Source organism: Cebus imitator, unplaced genomic scaffold (genome assembly GCF_001604975.1).
Source record: "Cebus imitator isolate Cc_AM_T3 unplaced genomic scaffold, Cebus_imitator-1.0 Scaffold476, whole genome shotgun sequence".
Lineage (NCBI taxonomy): Eukaryota > Metazoa > Chordata > Mammalia > Primates > Cebidae > Cebus > Cebus imitator.
In genome coordinates, this window is record NW_016107791.1 from 1,110,386 (window position 1) to 1,135,182 (window position 24,797).

At 51.9% G+C, this 24,797-nt stretch overlaps 1 protein-coding gene and 1 long non-coding RNA gene across 9 annotated transcripts in view; one reads left to right on the forward strand and one right to left on the reverse strand.

Annotated features, from left to right (window-relative positions):
• The window catches only part of TTC7A (tetratricopeptide repeat domain 7A), a 154,838-nt gene that overhangs the window by 62,329 nt on the left and 67,712 nt on the right, over nt 1-24,797 (forward strand). For 7 of the 8 annotated variants that reach the window (XM_017512742.2, XM_017512739.2, XM_037732869.1 and 4 more), the window contains 4 exons: nt 12,254-12,332; nt 13,151-13,308; nt 13,928-13,991; nt 24,480-24,617. In XM_017512742.2, coding sequence (XP_017368231.1) covers nt 12,254-12,332; nt 13,151-13,308; nt 13,928-13,991; nt 24,480-24,617 — 439 coding nt within the window. Of the gene's footprint in view, nt 1-12,253; nt 12,333-13,150; nt 13,309-13,927; nt 13,992-22,947; nt 24,097-24,479; nt 24,618-24,797 lie in introns of those variants that run through there. The other variant, XM_037732873.1, reaches the window with a different exon arrangement.
• Nucleotides 1,462-22,711, reverse strand: LOC119468706. The gene is made up of 2 exons (XR_005197458.1): nt 22,454-22,711; nt 1,462-1,971 (listed from the first exon to the last, which is right to left on the reverse strand). It is a non-coding gene; the product is annotated as an uncharacterized LOC119468706 (long non-coding RNA).

Consider the following 24,797-nt stretch of genomic DNA (forward strand, 5'->3'; position numbering starts at 1 on the left):
ATCTGCAGGAGACGGTCCATGGCCAAATAAGTTTGGAAACAATGGATTAAAGACCTGAGAATCTCTAGAACCAGAGCCTGAAGGTAGATCATGAATCTCCCAAGAGGATGCAAAGGCCTGTGAAGCTGCCAACTGTTGGCTGTGGTGCCCTTGTATGGAGTGGGCCTCCAGGTGCTCCGGGACTGCCAGGGGAGCAGTCTGACCAAATCTCAGGGGTCTGGCCCAGGCAGCTTTTCCATCTAGCTGGTATCCCTGCCCAATAGAGTTACATAGCAATGAACTTGAGCTTGAGTTCTCAATTACTTGAAAGAGGAGGTGGAATTGTTTGTCTAGAATGTGGAACAGGACGTGGTGAGGTCAATTCCAGGAGGCTGTGGCTGTGATGACGGCAGCAGGCAGGTGGACGTCGGCCTCGGGGAGGCAGTCCTGCCTCAGCAGGACCCTTGGCCCGGGGCGGGCGGTGGGGGTGGGCTACGCCCACTTCCTTCTCTTTCTCTCCAGTTTGCCCTTGCTGTTGTGGGATCAGACACTGCATGAGGCCCTATTTTCCAAATGGAAAGAATACAGTGGAAGGAGCCAGGTGGGGTAGCTCATACCTGCAATCCCGCACTTTTGGAGGCTGAAGTGGGAGGATCACTTGAATCCAGGAGTTTGAGGCCAGCCTGGGCAACATCGGGAGACCTTGTCTCTACAAAAAAATAAACAAAATTGGCCAGGCTTAGTGGCATGTGCCTGTGGTCCCAGCTACTTCAGAGGCTGAGGGGGAAGGATTGCCTGAGCCTGGGAGGTGGAGGTTGCTGTGAGCTGTAATTGTGCCACACTGCGCTACAGCTTGCGTAGCAGAGCGAGACCCTGTCTCAAGAAAAAAAAATAATAATAGGGTGGAAAGGCCCCTACTGGGAAACAAACAGCCTGCCTCATGCCTGGCAGACAGGACAGTGAGAAGCACAGCTTTGGAGTCAGCACACCTGGGAGTGAATCCCAGCTCTTAGGACAAGCCTTTGTGTCCATGGGCAAGTCCCTTGAGCTCTGCTTTCCTTACCTGTAAGGTGGAGGTGAGGACCGTGCCTGCCTCCTCATAGCATTGTTATGGGGTGTTATACGTGAACACCCACCCACTCACCAGGGTACCTGATACATCACAGCTGCCTAGAATTCATGCCTGTAATTCCAGAGCTTTGGGAGGCCAAGGCAGGAAGATTGCTTGAGCCCAAGAGTTTGAGACCAGCCTGGATAGCATAGTGAGACCATCTGTAAAAAAAAAAAAAAGAAAAAAATTAATTAGCTGGACGTCGTGGTGTACATCTGTGGTCCTAGCTGCTCTAGACGCTGAAGCGGGAGGGTTGCTGAGCCCAGGAGATCAAGGCTGCAGTGAGCCGTGATCCCACCACTGCACTCCAGCCTGGGTGACAGAGCAAGACTCTGTCTCTGAAAAAAAAAAAAAGCGAAGATAATCAAAGCCAGCATTATCATTTGTTTTTATTATTTTTGTGTGGTCCACAGCTGGAGGCGGCTGGCCCAAACATGAGCCACCTTGTGTTTTCTTTCTGTAATTTCTCAAGTGGTAGGCCAGGGAGGTGGTGGTGTCTCTGTTTGGAATGTGTGGATGTGGAGGCTGGGAGAGCCGAGGCAGCTCACCCGAAAAGGTAGGACCCGCCATGGAGTCCTGGGCTCCTTGGACCACCTGTGCCAGAGGTGGGGCTGGGGACGGCCCAGGGGCACTGAGAAGTGCAGCTGCCTCGCTCCACCTCCACTGTCTGCTTTTTTGATCCTTTTTCGGTTGCTGAGCTTTGGTTTCAGAGAAACGGTGGCTCAGGGAGCTGGTTCCTGTTTTCATGGCCCTGCAGCTGAAGCTGGAGACCACCACTCCCACAGGGCTGCTGCCTGGAGCACCCTCCTCTTCCCTCTGCCAGTTGTGAGCTCCCGGGAATGAATCTGGGTGACCCGAGGAGAGGCCATCCTCAGCTCTGCCTGCAGAGATTTCGAAGGAGGAGCAGGTGTCGCCACTCTGACTCCTCAGTGACTTAGGAAGCCCCATATGGACCTGGTTGTGCCTGGAAGGCAAGGGTGGCCTGCCGCCAGTTTTTGTAAATAAACATCTGTTAGAACATAGCCCCACCCATTCATTTACATATAACTCACTGCAGACTTGAGTAGCTGCATTTGGGACCTTATGGCAAAGCCTGAAAAATTTGCTGTCTTTATTTGCCCTTCAGAGAAAACAGTTTGCTGACCCCTGTGCTACGGAGTTTAAGGAGTCCTCAAGTCCTCCCTCCCAAGGACCTGCACAGGCACGACGGGCAGAGGGGCTGTTCTTATCCATGAAAGCCTTGTGGAATAGATTTCGTGGGGAGGGTACAGTTCTAATTTGGATACTCTGTCTCCTTCATTCATCCATTTCAGGAATATTTGTTAGGATAATGCATGCCACTTAGGAAGTGCTGAATTTGCACCAGGCACTTGCGTGTGTGTTAGTCCTCCTCATACTCCCTGAGGGAAGCATCATAGTTAAGCATTCCTGCTTCACAGAAGGGAAATTAAGGCACAGGGAACAAAAGTGACTTGTCCTTGATGGAGCCAGGATTATGTGTGCACGGCGTGGCTGACTTTCTGAGCTGCCCTCTTATCTGATAGGCTATGTTGTCCACAGTGGGAATCCTGTTGCTGAGCCCCTGGGCTACCACCCTTGGGGTGCTGCCAGCCTATCGTGGGTTCCCCAAGGATGCTCATACCCTGCAAGTGCTGTGTCTCAGCTTCTGGTGTGGAAACTTTGGTGGGTGAGCTCGCCATCTGGAGGAAGTTAAGGGTGAGGTCCCAGGGTTGGAGGCCCTTCTGTGGCCCTGAACAGTTCCCTGCCTGCCCCTCTAGTTGGCTTCTTCCCCTCTAAGATGGGGCTTCTGTTTGTCCATGTCCCAGAGAGTATGAGGGTCCAGTGAGAGGGAAGGAACGTAAAACACCTTGAGTATTTTCACTGCTGTTAACTTCCTTTTTGCTAAGGGTCCCCCACAGCCACCTTGAGGGGCTGCCTGTTCCCATTCCCCACAACTGAATTTTCTGCAGGTATGACATTAAGGTGAACATCAAGGACAGCCAGGAGGGAAAGAGGGAGAGAGACCAGTGGCAGTCATGCTTCTGCTGGGGGCCTGGCTGGACCATGTGCTTGGTGTACAGTGCTCTGGGAAGGTCAGGTGACCGTACACTAGTGAGGGAGGCTTGGAGATATTGAGTCACTCGCCCGAGTTCACCCACGAGGATTCCAGCTTCGGGCCTGAGTGGCCTTGAAACTCATGCCATTTCAAAATTTTGGGGCATAGAAGGACAGCCTAGGCAGCCCATGGGTGTTTGGGAGAAGCCAAGGCCTGGTGATGGCTGGGAGCATGGAGCTGATCCGCTGTGCGCCTTCTTGTTGCCCCTCTGGGACCCTGAATCACCATTCTCAAAGGATGTCTTCTCTTCCTGCAGGTGGCCCCACCCTCCCCAGAGCCTGCTTCCCCTGTCTGCTCTCTGTGTCGAGGCCGCACATGAGAGGGTGTGTGTGTGTGTGTGTGTGTGTGTGTGTGTGTATGTGTTGCATGTATGATGCAGCAGTGGGCAAAGGAGTTGACTGACCCGGGGGCGGGGGGGGGGTGTGCGTGTGTGTGTGTGTGTGTGTGATGCAGCAGTGGGCAGAGGCGTTGACCGACCATCACCCCCCACCAAAGCCTAGGGGATTTCAGTCACTTTCTGTTCCTGTAGCTCCACCCCCTCCCTTCGTCTTCTTTCCTCCTGAGGCACCATTTCGGTCCTCACAGCCAGGATCCTGGCTCCACCCCACCCTGACCTCACTGTGTGAAGAGGGGTAGAAACTGAGTCATCGTCATAGTTTCTTTTCAAGGAAACCGCCCAAACATTTAAAAGTCTTGGAGTATAAGTAGCAGTCCCGGGACACGTGGCGGTTACTCAGCCCCTCTGTCTATTTCCCATGATCCATCCAGCCCAGAGGAGCTGGAGTTGCCGCCTGTGTGCCTTGCTGGGCTGTAAATAATTTCTGTGCACTTTTCCTCATAATTGTGGCTAATATTTGTTGAATACTTACTCCATGCTGGCAGAATCCGAATGCCTTTCTGTATGACCCTGTGAAGCAGGAACTAATACAATCCCCATTTTACTGAGGAAGGAGAGGTTAAGTAACTTGACCAAAGTTGGGGCCCACAGGTGTAAACCCCACAAGCCTGGTGCTGAACCTGGGTCTGTCCAGCCCTATGCCCAGCACACCCTCTGCCCACGGCAGGTCTGCCTCAGCCAGCCTGTGAATACCACACTGCTCTTTGGTCACAGGGATATCCTCGTAGGCGAATCGTCAGTTCCAGTATTTTTTTCAATACATTTGTTGTTAGCAAGTTAAAAAATAATATAAAGCTACCTTAGCCCAGGGTTTCTCAGCCTCAGCACTGTTGATATTTTGAGTCAGGTAACTTCAACTTCATTGCGGGGGTTCTCCCATATATTGTAAGTTTTAGCCACATCTCTGGCTCTACCCACTAGATGCCAGGAGCACCATCCCCCAACTCCCCCTGGCCAAGTATGACACCCGGAAATGGCTCCAGACATTGGCACATGTTTGGGGGGGACACAGTTGCTGCCAGTTGAGAACCACTGTCTTAGCTTAAGGTGCTAGAGGCAGAATACCTGTCAGATTCTGACATCAGCTCATCTGGATTAGGGCAGCTCTGAGCGGTTAAAGGGCTGCAGAGTCCAAGCAGTGTTTTCTGCTGGTTACATTCCATCCTGCCAGCCTGGGCTCTTGGGGTGTTTGGGAAGCAGGGAGAAACCCTTTTCAGTGTTCAGGGACCCAGTGTGGGGAGTCAGGCTTAGGTGAGGAAGCCCAGAGAAAGGCCCTCAGTTCTTGTCTTGGGTTGCCTCTGAGTGCCCACTATGGGCCAGGTGCCCCGCCCTCACTGAGATTTGAGCTGTGGACAGGAGGTCCCCTCCCCTCATGGAGTGACCATCCCAGAGGGGAGCCCGTGGTGAAGATGGTCAGGTGCTGCTCTGTGTTGGGGGGGAAGAGGCAGAGAGGTAGGGGTGCTGCCTGGGATAGGGTGGACCCTGAAGCTGTCTGAGGGGCAGTTCACCCCAAGGGACCAGGAGTGGAGCAGAGGTACTGCTGTTTCTTAGGGGCCCAGGGAGAGGGACGGATGGTGGAGCCTGCTTCCTGCCTGAGCTCCTTCCCACATGGGCCTGGGGTGGACCCAGCAGCCAGCAGAACTGAGGAGACCCTGCTGAGAACAGGGTCAGATGGGGCCAGACAGCCACAGGCAGTGCCCGCCCCCAGAGTCAGCTCGTCCCTCCCACTGAGGACTTGACCTAATTTGAAGAGTGTGCTGTTGTCCATTGTGTACAGTGGATGGTGATTGCTGGCTAAGCCTGAGACCGCTGCCCAATTTCTCGTCAGGATATCTGAGGGATGCTAATTTCCTCCAGGAGCCTTGCCCTATTGATTCAGCAGTTGATTCCCCCAGATGGCTCCTGCCCCTTGCTCCGTGGCTGATGATAGAGTTCCTGATTGAGCTAGAACTGAAGGCACAGGCCTGAAAAGGCCATCAGGAATTGGGAGGCCTCAGTGTAAAGGGTAGGGGGCTGGGAGGCCCACAGGCGGTAGGGGTGGAGGGTGTCTCTTCTCCTCAGCACCACTAGAGGGCAGCCGTGGACTCTGGTTGGAGCCTTGCCCCAGGCAGTTCGGCCTCCCAGCTGCCAGGAGGGGGCACCTTTCTGACATGGTTTTTGGGGAGGAGGGGCAATGGTTGCTGGGCCCGGGGTCCTGATTAAATGGGAGCCTCCAGAAATGAGCTTGGTTCTCCTTTGCATGAAACAGCTCCAGGGGTGAGGCATGGGGACCTGGAAGGGGAGGGGGACAGTGCAGTACCAGAGAAGCTGGCTGTCCCTGTCAATGGCTCTGACCACACTAGGATGAGCGCCTGGGCATCTCCCACGAACAAGAACGTGAGCTGACTCTGCTTCTTCACCCAGCGTGGGCAAGGACCCATTTCTCTTTGGGTTGGTTATTTCCCTTCCTTCCGTCTAGGCCTGGTAGCACCCATTCTCTGCTCTGGGCCCAGAGTGAGCTTGGGCCATGCACATTGAACCGGGTGGGCTGTATGCTTTGTGCTTGTTCTTTTAATTTTTTTTTTAATTAGTAAAGCAACATGTGTTCACTGCACCAAAATCAAACAATAGAGAAGGGAGTGGATGTGTTTTCTAAGGGAGTTCCCCAGGGCTTGGCGTGTAGCTCAGGCCTGTGAAAGCACTGTCCCTTTCCGTGTGTGTGTGTGTGTGTGTGTGTGTGTGTGTGTGTGTGTGTTTGCTCCACCTTTCTAGCTAGATGCTGAGTTGGAGAGGCAGCAGCGGCACCTTAGAAAACCCAGTCTGCAGTTGGTGTGACCCCATGATAGGTGTGTTCCATCAGCAGTAATTTTGCCTTGTTCTAGCAGCCACCTGGTATATGCAGGGCTAGGGGAGGACAGGAGTCAGACTGTTCTCACAAATCTGGGGTTCTAGGGCCACAATCACCCAACAGTGAAGTCCATTCTGAGAGCCTCCTGGTGTTGTGTGTCATGCTTTAGGGACAGGGTGACCTCTGAGACTCACCCTGACCATTCCAGCCTCTCTGAATGCACAGCCTTTGTCGACTCTTGGCACCCACCTCTTCACCCTTCCCCACTCCCATCCCCTGCCTCACTAGAAAGGAAAGCCTGGCACCTAGACATCCTCATTGCCTCAGGAGGGAAATGTCACAGCCCTCTTCTGGGGCTTGGGGTGAAGTGGAGAGTTCTAGTGTTTGAAACAGAGAATTTGGACATTTCGCAGAGCCCTTTCTTTACCTAACTCAGTCAGTAAGGTAACAGGAGTGAACAGTTTGATGACCATTTGAACTTCACTTGACCTTGTCCCCTGATTCACCCGTTCAGCTGTTGGGATCTGCCAACTGGCTATGCACTTCTGGGTCTTTGACTGGTAACCTTTCATACACAGTTAGCAGTGCTGGCCCCGGAATGGGCGGGGCCATATGCACCGTATCTATTTAGGTTCCATTCAGCCATCAGTTCCATGTAGTTTCTCATTCTCCGTTTCAGCTCAAACCCAGTCCTCCCCAAATATTTTTTGAATACTTACAGTATGCAAAATACTTGGCTAAGCTCTATTGTGAACAGAGCTGATGACCAGGCACTTGGTATACAGCTGGCACTTTGTAAAGACTTAGTAAATGGAGTCCCAGGAGTTCTGGAGTTTACACGGCCAGAAGAAAATGTAGCTATCCTGGGTCAAAAGACAGGTGTTGTCTTTCTCAGGGGTCTCAGGGTTGAAAGATAGGTGTTGTCTTTCTCAGGGGTCTCAGGGTTGAAAGACAGGTGTTGTCTTTCTCAGGGGTCTCAGGGTTGAAAGACAGGCGTTGTCTTTCTCAGGGGTCTCAGGGGTTTCAGTGGAAAATCTGAACCCCTTTGTGCCTGCCATAAGCCTGCCTCTCCTCTTGGGTAAGTGATGGCCTGGAAAGGCAGGCATCTTCCAGGCTCTCTTTTTCCTGTTGGAACCTGGGGATTTATTTATTCAGCAATCATTTCTTGAGCACCTTCTGTGAGCCACACATTGTACTAGTACTGGGATAATGAAGACTGCCTCCCTCACTGACCTCATCGGAAGCTGCACAGACTGAGTAAGGCAAAGGAAGGGCTCTGTGAAATGTGCAGCTTTGCCTGCTGCCGCCTAGGGGACCAGGGAGCTTGCCAGCCCCTCATACATCCCACCTAGAGGCCCCCCTAAAATGAGCCGTGTCCTTGACCCCTCATCACACCCACACCTCTCTCTGTTCCTGGCCAACCAGGCTTTACTTGACTTGGAATAAATGGCTTCCTGGCTTCTCCCCACGCAGCCTGTTTCTGGGCCAGGGTTTGTTTGAGGCCCTGTTTGGCTATTGTTAAAAGTGGGCAGCTTTGCTCAGAAAGGTCAGCATGAGAGACGAGAACAAAGAGATCTTTCAAGCTGGCCTCTGGCAGGGCAGCCAGGAATGGCTCGGAAAAGCCCCACCTCCACCTGGCACTGGCAGCTTCAGAGCTGGGACGGGATTGCTCAGGCTCGTGGCCATCTGCAGAACCCTGGAGAAGCCCTGTATGCCTTCTCATTTCTCAGAGGGGTAAGCTGAGGCAGAGGGGCATTCCCACCATCACTGGGGCATTCCCAGGTCAGTGTTAGCTGGGATCCCAGATCTCTCCCTCTGCAGCCCTGGCCACCGGGACCTCTGCATTGGTTTTTTTCTTGAAGGGCATTCAATAAAAATTGAGATTTATCCAAAACATGCCTGAGGGTGATTATTTGGCTTGCTAAAGAATTCCTGGATGGTTTACATGCCAAAATCCCTTATAGATTTGAAAATAGTAAAAAGACACAACTTTTAGATACAGAATCTTAAGATGCGTAAGATGCAGTGCTGATTCCTTAATTGCACGTGTGTTGTGTATGTGTGTGTGTGTGCATGTGCATGTGTGTGTGTGTGTTTGTGCTGGGGGGAGTCTGCATTTCTCCCAAGCTTCCAGGTAATGCCAGTCTGCTGGTCCAAGAGTGTTGATGATGTAAAGTCTAAAGGCTGAGCTCATTCGACAATGCAGAGAGAGGACAGTCCTTGCGGTAGAGTGGGAAGAAGGGGCCACAGTCATTCTTGGCTCTGGCCTCCTGGTAGCAGCCTGGGTCAGGCTGCCAGGGAGGAGGCTGGCAGGTAGCCCACAGAGTGGAAAATCACCCATAGGTCCCAGGACCTACTGGCCTCCTCTGGGCCACACGGCCCTGGGCATCCCCGGAGTCCAGCCGTCTTCAGCCTGCTGCTGTTGTGTCCAGCTCCCAGGGTTGTCCCAGACTGACATCCCAGAATCAGTCATTTCTTTTCTCTTCCAGGAGTTCATGAGGTCTGTCTTTTTACTCAATTTACTGCAGTCCGTCTTTTTCTTCTCTTCTGCTGGTGGCTGGTGCCAGGCTGTCCCCTTAGCTGGCCTGGCCTATGGCCTGCTCTCTAGCTCTGGGTTATTTTCTGAGACAGAGGCCTCAGTGGAACCAAAGAAGTTTCTTGTGGGGGGCCGAGGCCTATCTTTGAGCTTGGTTAGTCTACCAGAAATCCTGTTCTTCTGTCCTCTGTGGGACAGGGGACCGGCAGGAGGAAGGTGGTCACAAAGCTGGAGGGACACTGCAGGCACTTGTGTCCTCTGTCGTACTCATTAGCTCCCAAACTTCCATGCTTTAATGTAAATCATATGATCTTCAAGACCCAAACGAGAAGGAGAAAGGAAAAGAATATTTAATGAGCCTCTACCACATGCCTGGGTGTGCTTGGGGCTTTATGTATGTCATCTTCCTAAAGCACTATGAGGAAATGAGAAGAGACTGGGACTTAGGGAGGCTGCCTCACTTTCCCAAGATTACAGACTTGAGGACTGGCTTGCAAAGCTGGGGTTACTGTGTCAGATTGTCCCTTCTGAAGCCTGACTTCTTAGACTAGGAGAACTAGAAGACCCTGGGGCATCCCCTAAACCAGTGGTTCTCAGACTTGAGTGTGCATCAGAACCCCCCTGGCAATCTGATAAAGCCCAGATTGCTGGGCCCCACCCCAGAGGTTGTTTTTTTGCTTTTTTTTTTTTTGAGACAGAGTCTCACTCTGTTGCCCAGGCTAGAGTGCAGTGACGTGATCTCAGCTCACTGCAACCTCAGCTTCCCAAGTTCAAGCAGTTCTGCCGCCTCAGTCTCCGGAGTAGCTGGGACTACAGACACACACCACCATGGCCTGACTAATTTTTGTAGTTTTAGTAGAGATGGGGTTTCACCATGTTGGCCAGGCTGGTCTTGAACTACTGACCTCAAGTGATCCCCCAGCCTTGGCCTCCCAAAGAGCTGTGATTATAAGTGTGAGCCACCACGCCTGGCCCACCCCAGCGTTCTTGATTCAGCAAGCCTGGGTTGAGGGGGTCTCAGAATTTGCATTTCTAACAGGTCCCTGGGATACCAATGCTGATAGTCCAAGTACCACATTTTGAGACCCTCTTGTCTGAACTATCATTTCTGGCCAGGCATGGTGGCTCATGCCTGTAATCCCAGCACTTTAGGAGGCTGAAGTAGCAGGATCACTTTAGTCCAGGAGTTCAAGACTAGGCTGGGCAACATAGTGAAACCTCATCTCTGCAAATAAATAAAATAAATGATCATTTCTTAGAGTGTGGGACAAATACTTCTAGTGACACACAATGTAGTTTTAAGTGATGTGCACACTAACTTTAAAAAAATACTTTTTAAAAATACTAACTTTAAAAAAATACTTGTTTGAGATACTCAATCTTGGTACCCCTTTGGTGGTAAGTTATTATTAAGGTGAGTCATGTACTCACCTTAAAAGAAGAAGGAAGATATAAAGAAAAGTATGACATAAATAATAATGGTGATATGCAGCTGGTGGTAAACGTGGTGAATGTGGCATGCAGACTACAGAAGTCTGGGAGACACTGAGCAAAGCAAAGTCCTCATTTTACAGACCGCATCCAGACTTGATGGTCTCTAAGGGGACTAAGATTCCCTGTCCTGCTTGTCCTTCCCGAGTCTTCAGGGCACTTGGCAGGGTAGGGAAGGTCAGTGTAACTCTGACCATACCCCAGGGGTCTCCATTCTTAACCCTGAAAACAAGGGTCCCTGTTTGTAATGTTGGTAGTTTGCACATTTTTTGCTTGTGTGTCCTGAGGCCAGAGCTTTCCAGAAGGCAAGGGACTTGATCTGCAAACATGTCCTTCTGTGGCTCCCAGGCCCCAAAGCCTCCAGGAGTCCGTTTTGTGCATGAAGTTGAAGAAGGGGCTTATGTGACTTTCCTGGCTGCCAGCTTTGGCTGTTCACCATCCATGATTTTAATTTTTCTACATTTTCTAAAGCCGGCCTGGCAGCCTCTGCTTTCCCTTGTGCGGTGTGATCCGGGGAACCCCCTGAGCAGATGAACAGGAACAGCCTGAGGACATGTTACATGGCAGGAGCTGCTGGGGCAGAGCTTTAGGAACACTGGAGCGATACACCTGGCTTTCAGGAGGCCATGCTGTGCGAGGATCAGACCTGCAGGTAGAAAATGACCTTGAGAGGAGATACTTGCTTCAGAAGAGGAAGTAACAGGCAGGGCAGCATGGAGAGGGGCCTGGGGAAGTTTCGAGGAGGAGGTGACACTGGAACTGGCTTTTGAAGGATGAAGTGGGGAAAGGCCATGTGAGGCAGTAGGAGAAGCCAGTGATGAGACATGACATAGGGAATTGTGGAGGTTCAGAAAGGACTTGCTTGAGTGCAGGGGGCTGAGGTAGGAGAAAGGTGAGGGGCAGGCCCCACGGCCTCAGGAAGCTATGCTGAGGGCCTAGACTGCATTCTATGAGCCCTGGGGCCGCTGTAGGGGTAGACCTGCAGAGGGTCCAGGTGACCTTCCTGCATCCACTAGACCCCCAAGGAGCAGAGGGAGCAGCTTTTCACATTGCAGGCCACAACCTGTTAGTGGGAATGCAAGATTTATTTAGTGGGCTGCAGCCAGCATGTTACAAAACGGGGATAGAGGGAGAAGGAAAACAAAACCTCAGTGTCGATTGCACATAGGAGAGATGGATATTGAGTCGAGAAACTTCGGTTTTATGTCAGGGAAGTATGGATACTGGATTGCAATGTGAAATGTATTTCTCACTATGGCTCACACTTTTAAAAGCTTGAAAACTATTTTTCAAGGCACAGAAGGCTGACTGGAAGTGGTAAGACTGGCTGGTGTGGTCATCAAGGCCCAAGATGAGGCAGGCCAGCCTGGGGCCGTGGTACTAGGGACAGAGAGGGGAGGATGGAATCCAGCATTGACCAGATACAGCAGGTAAAGCTGGAGAATTTGGGGCTGACTCAGGTCAGAAAGCCTGACACCAGCCCAGGCCTCTTGGACCAAGGTTACGTCTTGTTTGAGATACTCAATTTGGTACCCCTTTGGTGGTAAACCGGAAGCCCAAGTTGCTGGGGGGGGTAGAGGGGAAGGGACTAGGGGAAAAGGGATCCTCCCTCCTGTTCGTTGACGTCCTGGGCCTCTAAAGCCCTGGTGTGACAACTCTTAACTTTTCACTCCTGTTATTTAATGTGTTCAAATAAAACTCCAGCAGGAGCTCCTCCTGGGGTCTGCAGGTGTGCTGAGAGCATCCTTGTGGGAGCTAGGCTGGTAACGATTCTACTTCTGCTGTCCTCCCACCAGGAACATCGTGAAGGGCATGAGAGAGCTCCGGGAGGTGCTGCGGACCGTGGAGACCAAAGCAACTCAGAACTTCAAAGTGGTAACGTGGGGTGCTGGCTCTGCTGGCTTATTCAGGAGTCACTTTTGGTGGGAGACAGCAGCAGTCCTTGCAGTGAGCCCCTGAAGTAGGGCTGGCAGTAGGTCTCCTGCCCATTCGTGGAGGAGGTTGGTAATCAGTGTCAGCATCCTTTCCCACCCAGCCAGGGAGGTGCAGCCTCCTCTCTGCAGCACTGCAGATAGCCCCTCACGTTAAATCAGATGTCAGATCTACTGCCAGCCCTTCTCTGGGCAAACTGTGTTAACACAGTTGCTACCACCACTAGCAAGGTGCTATGTGAATTTTTAGGGATTTGTTTATGGTCCTAATAAATAACGTTGACCCTGTTTGCCTGCCCCAGCATCGGCCTGCCCTCCTAGGCCTTAGTTCATCAAAACCAGAGCCACAGCTGCTTCTTATGCTATAATTCTCAGTTGAGTATCAGAAAGGCATCTGGGAAGGAGAGCTGCCCATGCCTGTGGTTTTATGCTCTTCCCAACACTGCAAGGACCCTCTGAATACTCAGAGCGGGGCTGGGCTCCATGGGGCCAGGAGAGGGAGGAAATGCTCCTCTTGTCTAGGAAAGGAGAGAAAAGATGAGGTAGGAGCCATCCGAGGCCAGCAGAAGGGTGGGAGCCCCAGTGTGGGAGGGACTGAAGGAGCAAGGGGGCTCCTTGGGAGTGGGGTTGGGGGGCCTACCCAAAGGGCCACACATTGCAAGGGGGGCAGATTCAGCTGGGTGATGGGCGGAGGGCATTCTAGGTCATGCTGGGGTAGAGCTGACAACTGTGCCTGGGTCTGAGTGCTTCCCTCTCTGCCAGATGGCAGCCAAGCACCTGGCAGGGGTCCTGCTGCACTCCCTGAGTGAGGAGTGCTACTGGAGCCCCCTGTCCCACCCTCTGCCTGAGTTCATGGGCAAGGAGGAGAATTCTTTGGCTACACAGGCCCTGCGGAAACCTCACCTCTATGAAGGAGACAAGTAAGTTCTACCCCCCCAACTGCACCACGCCAGCCTCACATCGCATGCAGGGTTTGGTCCCCAGAGGTGGCCCCCTCTTCACCCCATGCTCCCCTCCAGTCTCCACTCAGCATACTGCCAGGCAGCCTCCTTAGTCTCAGCAGGAGCCAGATCAACTAGAGAAGGCAGGTGTTGGGATACACGTTGTGGAAAGAATCCTATAAGTCACTTGGAAGCCAAAGAAATCATTTGGAGCTTACCTGTCTTCCCAGTAGTCTTGTCTGATACACCTCTCTTGTGTGTGCCGTTCATCGAAGGTAGGGCCTGTAGCCAACCAGTAGAGTGTAGTTCTGGCTCTTCCCTGCTCCTTGCCCCGGCTGTTCCCTGCAGTGCTGGTGCTGGGAGGAATGTTTCCTCCTCAGGAGCATCCATAGTATTCCAGCCCAGCAGTCACCGCCCACCGTAGCCTTTTGGATCCATAACTCTGGGGCAGGTGGTATCCGGTGCCCATGAATTATGCAGGAAGGGGTCACCTTACAGGTCTGGTGCTGACTCCGGGGCAGAAGGCTGGCATGGTGGGTCAGTGGTGCTGTTTGGTGTTGTGCGTGCTCTAGCCAGGCCTGTCATTTGTGTCTTTCAGCCTCTACTGCCCCAAGGACAACATCGAGGAAGCCCTCCTGCTCCTCCTCATCAGCGAGTCCATGGTAAGCTCCAGGACATCCTTCAGGGGTCTCTGGCCCTCTGACCCTATGGGGTAAGGCTGTGGGGCCCAGGTGCAGGTCACCTGTGACCTAGCCAAACTCTGTCTCTCAGGGAGACTCCCAAACTTGGCCCTGGCCCCCCATACTGTAGGCAAGTCTTGCTCATTAGGTTTGGGACTGGCTGCAGAAGGCTTCATTTGGAGGCCTGCATTCTGTCCCCAGATAAGTAGGGACCGAGTGCCTGAGGCCCCATCTACCTATTTTGGGATTAAAAAGATGATCATCAACAAGGCAACAGTAAAATGTTACGTAGCTGTGTTCTGTAAATGTTACATTGCTGTGTTCTGCCGTGACAGATAAGAGAACATGGAAGGTAGGGAATGGAAGGAACATGCACTTTGGAGTCAGAAAGTCTAGATTCGGGTTCCAGTTCTGCATGTTAACTGAGGGCTGGGGCAAATCACTCATTTTTTCTGAGCCTTCATTTCCTCCGCTGTAAGATGACAGTACTCACAAAGGTAAGTGTGCCTATGAAAAGAGTTCATTCATTCATACAACACCTATTTCTTGAGCATCTACTTGGTACCAGGACCTGTTCTAGACGCCAGAGATGTTGCAGCAAACAACACGGAGAAAAGTCCTTTCCCTCATGGAGCTAGCATTCTAATGAGGAAAATGGGCAGTAAATTAATCAAAAACCGCAATATGCAGGATGTCCATGCATGAGTGCTACGGGAAAAGAACACAGAGGAGAAGACAAACACACTAGACAAAGCGTATGCGAATTTGGCTGTTTAGACTTTTCCACAGGACCCATGGCTCATGTCCTGGGCAGGAAGATGAGGCAAACACATGCATATGGACACATGTACACACTGGTGTATGCGCGGATATGCTGGCCATGGTACCAAGCAATGTTTTCACAGGGCAAAGCACTTTGGGGGCTCAGCAAAGGAGAATGCAGTGTGGTTGTGTGGTTGAGGAGGTGGTAAGATGAAGGATGGACTAGACTGGTCCAAAGGGGGACAGGAAGAGTGGGGCAGGAGCAGCAGAAGCCAAGCACAGAGGAGCCATTTACACAGTCAGGTCCAAGTCCTCCAACCAAGGGGCCCATCAGAGCTGGTGAGCTGGGAACCACTGGGTTGAGAAATAGGTTTTTTAACAAACAATGCATCTGAGAGCAGTGTGTGGATGCAGAGGTTAAGAAACCAAGACCCCATGAGCAGGATCCCTGAATAGCCAGAAACGAATGTCCCCTTGGATATCTGGGACTATGCAATGCCAGGGCTTGCTTAGAGAGCCTTGGTAATCAGGTTGCCTTTGGTGCCTCAAGCATTGCAGCAAGTAGACAGGAGCAGGCGCTGGTCTTCGGGGCAGAAGGATTGCATCCTGCCTCAGTCGGGGCTGGCCTGTGTCGGATCTGAGAGTTCCTGTGTAGGGTGTGGATATTTGGTTGGGGGTGCCAGCTGGACAGGGCGTTGTACTAAAATGTTTGCCTGTGAGGTGGGTAAGTGGTTGCCCAGGGGAGAGCCATCTCACTCGTGAGCAGCTGTGGCGCTAGAGTGTCCATGTGCCACATCTGATTTTCATGGGAGAACACTGTGCTTTTTACAGAAAACGGGCCCTTACTCTGACCACATACTGAACCCTAGTTTTGTATTATGGAACCCCAGATGCAAGCCAGTACTCCCATCCCCTCTCGCCCATCTCATCACTTCCACCCTTGGGTGAGACTGCACTGAAATACCATTTTTTTTTTTTTTTTTTTTTAAGACAAAGTCTCCCTCCATCACTCAGGCTGGAGTGCAGTGGAGCGATCTTGGCTCACCGCAACCTCTCCCTCCCAGGTTCAAGTCATTCTTCTGTCTCAGCCTCCTGAGTAGCTCCTATTACAGGCACACGCCACCATGCCCAGCTAATTTTGTGTATTTTTAGTAGAGACAGGGTTTCACCATGTTGACCAGGCTGGTCTCGAATTCTTGACCTCAGATGATCCACCCGCCTTGGCCTCCCAAAATGCTGGGATTACAGGCATGAGCCGCTGGACCTGGCCTAAACATTGGTTATTTTTTTTAGCCTTTGTGTACTGAGGGTTCCAGTGTAATTTACAGGTAGGTGAAAGGCTGAAAACAGGGCCATTTGTCAAGTCCTTTCTCAGCCAGGGAGGTTCCAAACTGATTAGGTGAGCATTGTGTTGAGTCATATGAAATTGCCAATTTTCAATTGTTTATGACCTACAGAAATAACAGTTTCATATAGTTCAGTCTAATACTATATGTTCCCATCTTACAGATGACAAAAGTGAGGTCCAGGACAGGTATGGCTGTTGGTCAAGGTCACATACTAATAAGTCTTGAAGCCATGACTCGAACATGTCCTTCTCCCTCAGCAGTTTCTAAGCCACAAGACGCAGGGCTCCTGGACCTCCATCCTGATGCTTCCCTTGTCCACTGCTCTGATCCTTGGTATTCTCAAGTGTAAAAGGCCAGGAGATAACTTTGGGGATCAGAGGATTTTGTAAACAGGGGCAAGCCTATTAGGGTGAAGATGGTCATAATTTTTCTCCTGGTAGGGAGTGAGGCTGGGCTCTGCCTTCTCAAATCGTTTTCTGTGGCCTCTGCTTGAGGGTCCTCAGGACAGAGTTCAGATGCCTTTCAGTTAAGGCTACCCACCCACCCCCAAACCCTCCAAGCAGAGAATGGCCTTTTACAAAAACATGGCCCATGCCTGGAGCCAGGTGGGTTTTCCTGAGTATGCGGTCTCCTCCAAGCAGCTCTTTCCCTTTTGCAAGACAGTGTGGCTGGCAGCCTGCCTAGGAGACTAGAGGTTGGGGGTGGGCAAGTCTGGGTCAGCTGGCCAGGCGGTGTCCTGGGAGATTCCTTGTGGCACACCAAACAGAGGCGCTGCCCAGACACTGTTTGCAGTGAGAATGGGAGGAGGTGTCTTTCATGGGGCTGGCTGGTTTGTTTCCCCTTGCTCACACCCAGCCTGTTAGACATTCAGAAACTTGAGGGATTTGGGGGAGAGCATTGGCAATGAACTTAGCTTCAGTGTTTCATCTGCAGTGACCTTTTCCCCTGGGTGCTGTGGGTCTGGCGTCTGTGGCTGGGAATGGTTTTGCAGAGTGGCCAGACCTGCCTTTTCTCCTGCCTTTGTTTTAAATTCTCCTTCCCTCCAGTCTCATTCTTGATTAGTGAGAGGACTAGGGTATGGGTTCCACTCCACCAGCCTCTCAAGTTCCTGCCCTGATGCTTCTCAGCTGAACCCCAAGACTCCATGTACCTGCAGGGTTTTCCTCATCTCCCTTTGATGTTGGCTGGGTTTGGCTGCAAATGAGGGGCTTGGGGAGAAACCTCTAGAACAGCAGCTGGTGGCCTTGGCTACTACTTAGGCTCTTCTAATACCTGCAGAATGCATTATGCTACAGTGAAAGCTCTTCCCGCAGAGCGAACCCCGGAGGCATCATCATCATTGCATCCACCTCTAGGACGTCCAGAGCAGCTGCTGCAGGAAACGGTGTTTGCAGGCTTCCTTGTTTTGTGGTTTGGAGCTCAGAGTAGTGGCTGTGTGGTGTGGGGCTGCTACCTTGGATATGGTTTTTATTACAAGCTGACTGTGAGATCAGAATGAATGAGGGAGACCTTTTCTTTCAAGAGGTACATAGAAACCTTACTAATGCTTTCACAGGAATGCAAAAGGGATATGAGATGTAACTGGTTGAAGATGAAACTCAGTCCAACTGGTTTTGGACCGAGTTTTGAGTCTTTGGGGCCAAAATGGCATTTAAAAATTCATCTACTCATCGTTGATTCATTCATCCATCCGGCCATCTGCCTTCCCATCCATTCTCCATCCACCCATCCTCCAACCCACTATTCATTCATCCAGCTACCACTCATCCATCTACCCACCCACCAACCATGCATCCCCCTACTCATTCATCCATTTATCCATCCACCTCCCATTCATCCATCTACCCTTTCTTCCATCAATCCCCCATTCAGCCATCTACCTACCAACCCTGCATCCACCTACCCATTCATCCATTTATCTATCTACCCACCATGTATCCATCCACTCATTCCCTCATCTATCCATCCACCCACTTTCCATCCATCTAATCTTGTTCAAGCAGCTGCATCATGCGGGGCCATGCTCAGCACTGTAAAGGTGATGATTAACAGTTCAGTCATAGTCCCTGTCCCAAATGGACTCCCATTTACTGCAGTTTGTACCCAGGGATGTGGAGGAAATCCTGGTCTCCAAATCAGAATGACTCTAGTCTGCTGAACCTCAAATGTAAAATCTTGTTTTTGAAAGAACCATGTATCAAACCAGCCTGATTTTCTCAAACAGTTGGGGAACTAGGAGATACAGGTATCAGAGCTTCTAAAATACTGATCTGGGGCATAAAAATATGTGCTAAAGTAAACTGAACCCTTGAATCCCTGTTTCTTTCAGCTAGCAAACAAGTTGCTGCCGGTACATGCTCTTAGAAATGGAAAGGGTACAGAGTCCTGGTGTTGAGAGAGGGGGTAGATGGGTGAGTCTCTGAGTCCTCTCAGACTCTCAGATTAACAAACTTTGTGCCAGGCCCAATGCTGGGCATCTGGCTATTTGAATCTTGAATTTACCATTTGCAATCTGTGTGGCCAGGTTGAGTTTCTTACCCACCTGAGCCTCGGTTTTCTCTTCTGTCAAATGGAGCTAATAAGGGCTCTCTTGTAGGACTTTGGTGGAATAAATAAGAAAATGAATGTGAAGGTACCTGGTACATTTTAGTTGTTCAATATGTGCTCATTTTCTCCTGATAAATATTTGATTCTGACTTAGTTATTTTTGAAAACATTTAGGTTCAGGTCTGGTTGGGATATCCAGGATAAATTGGATTAAGGATGCCTTTCAGTTAACAACAACAAGAAAGTGCTTCCTGGGCTTTATTCCATTAGGGTTTCAGCAGATGAACACAGATTGTTCCAGCTTTTGGGACCTGGTTTGCTCTTACACAAGGGCTGAGGTGGTGAAGGGTCTGATAACACTGCCAGCTTAGAACTCTTGGTTCAGTGGAGGTGGGAGAGCTTCTCTCTCTCACTGGCAAAAAGAGCTGTGATTTCTGCTGTAGGAGCCTGACTCAGCAGAAGCTCGGAGGCTGGCATGGGCCTGGCCTGGGTCACTGGGTGGATGGGACATGTCACAGAGCATGTTATTTCTTGGCTCTGTGGACTGGCAGCTCAAGAGCCAGTGGTAATTATGTCCGCTGGTGAGGGACAACAGCACAGGGGGAGCATGACAGCATCCTCCAGGGAGGGGGCAGGTGCTGGGTACAGATGCTGCCAAGAGACTTCTTTCCGGGGTAATTTGGTGGGGGTGGGGGGAGTGTCAGCAGCAGGCCCTCAGCTTTGTTCCTTGGCCAATGAAGAGCCTGGTTTTGAAAATGGGGTTGATCAGGGCCTTGGACTTGTTGTACAAAGAGCATGTTCTTTACAGAAAAGCAGCACCTAGGGTCTAATGGGGGAGACCTGGTTTTGTGTTTTGCTTCAGTTCTTTTATAAGTAGAGCCAACCCAGGGTCTCTTATGGCATGGATGAGGCTATTGGGCACTTCCTTGGAGGTACCTGGAGCAGGGAAGGAGCCAGGAATGAAGTCAGAATGTCTAGGCTCTAATTTAGGTCCCAACCCCCTGTCTTGTGTGCATTGGGCAGCTTACCTGGCCTCCCTCAGTCTTCTCATCTGTAAAATAGGCTGAGAGTACACAGAAGATGATTGTGAGCATTTTGAGATGCCTCACAGAAAGTGTTCCACACGGTAATTCCCCTTCCTTCTCTTAGAGTGGAGCCCTGTTTGCGTCCAAGGTTAGAGAGGAGAAAGACGGCTGGGCAGAAGGAGAGGTTAGTGCTGCCTGTGGCCCTGCAGCCACCGAAAGGTCAGGACTGGTCTTGCATCTTACCAGGTTGGGAAAAGCTGGCAGAGGAGCCCCCAGGCAGCTAGAGCTCACGCAAGCAGCAATGGCCCCAGACTGGCCTACTAGGGGCCTGGAGGGTGGTTCAGCCTCAGCTCCCTGGGATCTTGTGCAAGGTAGTTCATCTTCTGGAGCTCAGTGTCCTCATCTACAGAGGGTGGGGGGCAGTCAGTGGTTTCATCCCTGCCCCACCATGATGTTACTGTGAGGACAGATGGGACGGTGGATGTGATAGTTCAGCTTCTGAAAGAGTAATGCAGGCTGGGCACGGTGGCTCACGCCTGTAATCCCAGCACTTTGGGAGGCCAATGTGGGCAGATCACTTGAGGTGAGGAGTTCAAGACCATCCTGGCCAATATGGTGAAAACCCCATCTCTACTAGAAATACAAAAAAATTAACTGGGCATAGTGGTGGGTACCTGTAATCCCAGCTACTCAGGAGGCTGAGACAGGAAAATCTCTTGATCCCAGGAGGCGGAGGTTGCAGTAAGCCAAGATTGCACCACTACATTCCAGCCTGGGTGACAGAGGGAGTCTCTGTCTCAAAAAAAAAAAAAAAGGCAATGCATGTTGTGTGCATAAGGCTGGATATTTGACCAAGAATATCCCTTTCCTTAGGTTTCTCATAGGCCAGCCTGCCTGGGGAAAATAGAGGTTTCCTCACAGGCATTTTTGGGATATCTCATATTTGCTTCATGGATACTTGGTCAAAGACCAGAAGTGTGTTATGCTCTCAGTACTGAGCTGTTGGGTAATGGGTATATGGGGACTAGCACTTGTTTCTTTGGCTTCTCCTCTTCTGACCTGCTAGAGGACTTGCAGTGAATGTTCTTTAGTCTAGGAGGGGCTATCCTAGGAGATCAGCCAGAAGGACAAAGGCTAGGAGCAGGACAACTACATGAGCGCTAGGATTAAATCCTGGGATTAAGTGCTTGGATTAAACAGAGCAGTGTGTCCGCAGCAGTGGGCAGCCTTGGGGTGGTTGTGGGGGTTATGGCAGCGAGCACTAGGCAAGGAGAAACTAGAGAATATTCTGCCATTATTCTAAGAACAGTGAGGAAGAAACAGTGAGAAGATTTAGTGTTCATGTACGACTTTAAGGGTCACAAGTGCATTCACATCTGTTACTGCATTTGATCTAGAGGATTTTCTAATGAAAGCAAGATTCTGAAGCTACTTCAATGGTGGAAGGGAAAGAATATGGCTGGTACTAGGTCAGAGCTACTGCCAGAGCGTGGGGCTGCACCATGTGGCCTGAGGGCAGTGAGCCAGGGAGGAGGGAGCAGGACAGCTGTGGGTTGTGGGAAGGAACTGATGCTCTCATAGTGTCTGAGGCCCTGGCCTTTGAAGCTGCCCCTGGCCCCTGAGCTGCACATGAATTCTGTTCTGCTGTGGCTCACCCACCAGCCCCCACGCCTGCCTTTTTTCTGTCCCATTTCCCCCATCCTGCCCTGTTGCCATGGTTACACACACAGGCGCTGCCCAGCAACCACCAGGAATATTTTACTGCAGTCCTGCCCCAAAGCCATAGTAACTGCTCAGCCCACTTTGGCTTCTGGCTGGGGAATCATGCCCCTCTCCTGCACGGGTCCCAGTTCACACAAGTCCTTAGGACCCCCAAGGAGCCTTCCTGGCTGTCCGCCTGTTGACGCCCTGTCACCAGCCTGAGGATTTGCGCTGCTGCTGGTGCTGGGATGATCCTCTCTTCTGCTCCTTTTCTTCTGACCTAATTAACACCCAGTTCTGAAAATCTACCCCTCCCTCTGCCAGACACACATTCAGACACTGTTCTCTTAAAGGTCAAGGTCTGAGGTGGACAGAGGGAAGTTTCCACTCCAGGCCCAGAATGTTTCTTGAGTGTGATGCTCTGCAAAGGCAGGTTGAGTCAAGTTCTGTGTATGAGGCTGTGCCTGGGGCCAAGAGTCTAGCCATGAGCAAGAACTGGTGAACCAGATGGGGGTGTGTGGGCCGAGGTGTGGGCCAGGTTGCAGGAGCACAGGAGAGGCCTGACCTCTCCTGGTGAGATGGTGCTATAGGAAGGTGGCCCTGAATGAAGTTTTAAGGAGCTAGAAGGTGTCCTGGTTGACAGAGGGAGCTGCAGCGTGACCAAAGATGGGCCAGTGACTGTAGGGACCAGCAAGGGGTTCCCTGTCACTGGAGAGAAGCAGACCAGTTAGGCGGCCACAGAAAGGACTTTAGACTTTATCCCGACGGCTCACTGCTCACTATCCCCTGAACAAAACTGGTCTGCATGGGCGGGCAGGTGGATCCCCAGACCCTGGTTTTGCCCAGCCAAGCTTCTTCCCACCCCTGCAGACCGCCTGGCCTCACCGCCTTCCATCATAGCCTCTCCCTCCCACCCAAATTCCAGGTCAGCTTCCGCTTGGGGATGCGCATCCTATACTGCTGCTCCTTCCTGGTCTCCCCACGGCAGGGCCTCCATGTCCCCATCCTCTCACTCCCTAGCCACTCCGGCCTGGTGGAGGCCGCCCCTGTGGGTCCCCACCCTGGGTAGCCGGAGCTGGGGAGCTGCTGGAGGTGGGGGAGTGGGGCGGTTCATCACTGGGGATAGAACGAGGGCTGTATTCCTGCTTGGCTCAGGGAACTAGCTCCTGCCAAGCCTCTCCCTAGAATTGCTTCTCTCTTCCTGTTGGTGGCTATGTGGGTGGACTTCACTGGGAAGGAGGGGGATTTCTTGGCACCTTCTTTCTCCACTCCTCTCCTTCAACCCTTTGGAGCTCCTGACTGGCTCCTGTTCCGCAGGCTGACTCCAGTGCTCAGCCTTGCCGGGATTTCCAGGCATCTCAGCACCTCTCCTGGGCCATCTGAGTCCATTGGGAGCCTGGGCGGCACTCACCAACTGTGGCAGCGGGGCAGCCATCAGAACCCCTGGCCACCAGTCTCTCAGTGACTGAGCTGTCCCCCCAGGGTGAGTCACCTCCTTGGGTCTTGGAGGTGTTTTGGCTTCCAGAGGCCTCTGGGAGGACACACTCCAGCCTTGCACTGCAGGACACACCCAGAGCCTGTGGTCTGGAGGCCTCAGGGGCTTGGGCTTCTGCCACCAGCCCCTTACTGGGAGGAGGGGAGAGCAGTCCTGCCCAAGGCTGTGAGGCCCACTTGGTGTACTGGAGGGGTGGGGTGATTCTGATGAGGGAGACCTGGATTTTTAGGGCTGGCAGCTCCTTTTTATTCTGTCAGGAAGGCTGAATTCTCGGTCTTGAGGTCCTGTGTGGGGAAGCAGAGGAGGCCAAGTCCCATTGCACAGAAGGAGGCTTAGACAGAGGGAGGGAGATGCAGGAGAGAGCCCCATTTGGCAGAGGGGAGGGGGCAGGAGAAGGAAGGATGCTGGGGGCAGCCAGCAGCAGCATTTGCCCAGAGCCCAGCTCTGCCCAGCTCCGGCACAGCCTTTGGAGTGGGGGAGGGGATGTGACTGTTTCTGGCCCCAGAGCATCCTCTGCCTAGTCCCTGCCCCGTGGCTACTCAGAGACCCCTGCAGCTGTCTCTCCCTTTCCACCCTGTCTCTTTTGCCCCCAGGGTATAGAGGTGGGCAGGGGGGTAGGACCAGCTGCACAGACTGAAGAACAAAAGGATCCTACATACTTGATGGAGGGCTTCTGGCTTGGTGATGAGGAGCTCCCCTCTTGGAATTAGACAGAATTACCCACTCATATAGCACATTTCCCTCTCCTCCCCTCACCCCTAGCAGCCATCTGGCATCTCTGAGCTACTGACATCCCTGGTGCTGGATGCCAAGAGCAGAGTTCTTGAATGTGGAGAAGCTCTTTCTGGGGAGGGATGGAGGAGAGTTTCTGTGGTTGGAAGGAGCCAGGAGAGGGTCTGGACTGGACACAGGTGAAGGGAAAAGGGACTCTGGTAATGTCCTTGTCAAAGGGACTTAAGAGGCTGAAGCAGAAGAGAAGAGGGCACTGGGGGCCACAGCCCAAGCTCCCCGCAGAGCCACCTGCCCAGTCCAGGCACTTTCACATCTTAGCCGAAACTCTTGCTGTAATTCTGAGAATTGCAAACTCACCAGGGACTGTTCCATAAAATGACTGGCTTGTGCTCAAAAATGCCGGTGTCATGAGAGGGAAAGGTGGAGGGCCTCCTCCAGATGAAGGGGATTAAAGAGACATGGCACCTGAATACAGGGTATGATCCTGGACTGGATCCTGGAATGAGAAAAAGTAACCAACTGTAAAGGACAATAATAATTATAGAGAGAGGTCCATTGAGGAAGAGTTTTCGGTTATGATACTATTCTTGCAACTTTTCTGTTGGCGTGAAATTTTGCAGAACAACAAATTGAATATCAGAAGCTTGACCCCTCAGAACTGCTCCTTCACCCAACCTGGTCTAAGGGTGGAGGAGTTTCTCCCTTGGAGAGGGCCTTTGTGGAGATGGGAAAAGGCCGTTTCTGGCCTGGGGCAGTGGCAAAAGGTGATAGTGGCTGGGCCAGCAAGGCGAGGCCCCGTAAATTCAGACACCTGCTTGTCTTCTGTCCTCCTCTTTCTCAAACAATGTCCCACCCACAGGCAACTCGAGATGTGGTGCTGAGCCGGGTGCTAGAGCAGGAGGAGGAGCGGACAGTGAGCCTGAAGAATGCTGCAGCCATCTATGACCTCCTGAGCATCACCCTGGGCAGAAGGGGACAGTACATCATGCTCTCGGAGGTAGGGCCAGCCATGCAGCCCACCCCACTCCCTGGAGTCAGGCAGTCTGTAAAGGCACTCAGACGGAGCCATTGGTCCCTTCTCCACCTGTCACTCCCCTGCCAGGCTGCTCTGCTGCTTTGACCTTGGCAAGCTGTCAAGTCTGAATTCCTCATCTGTGAAATATGGGTAGAGAACCCA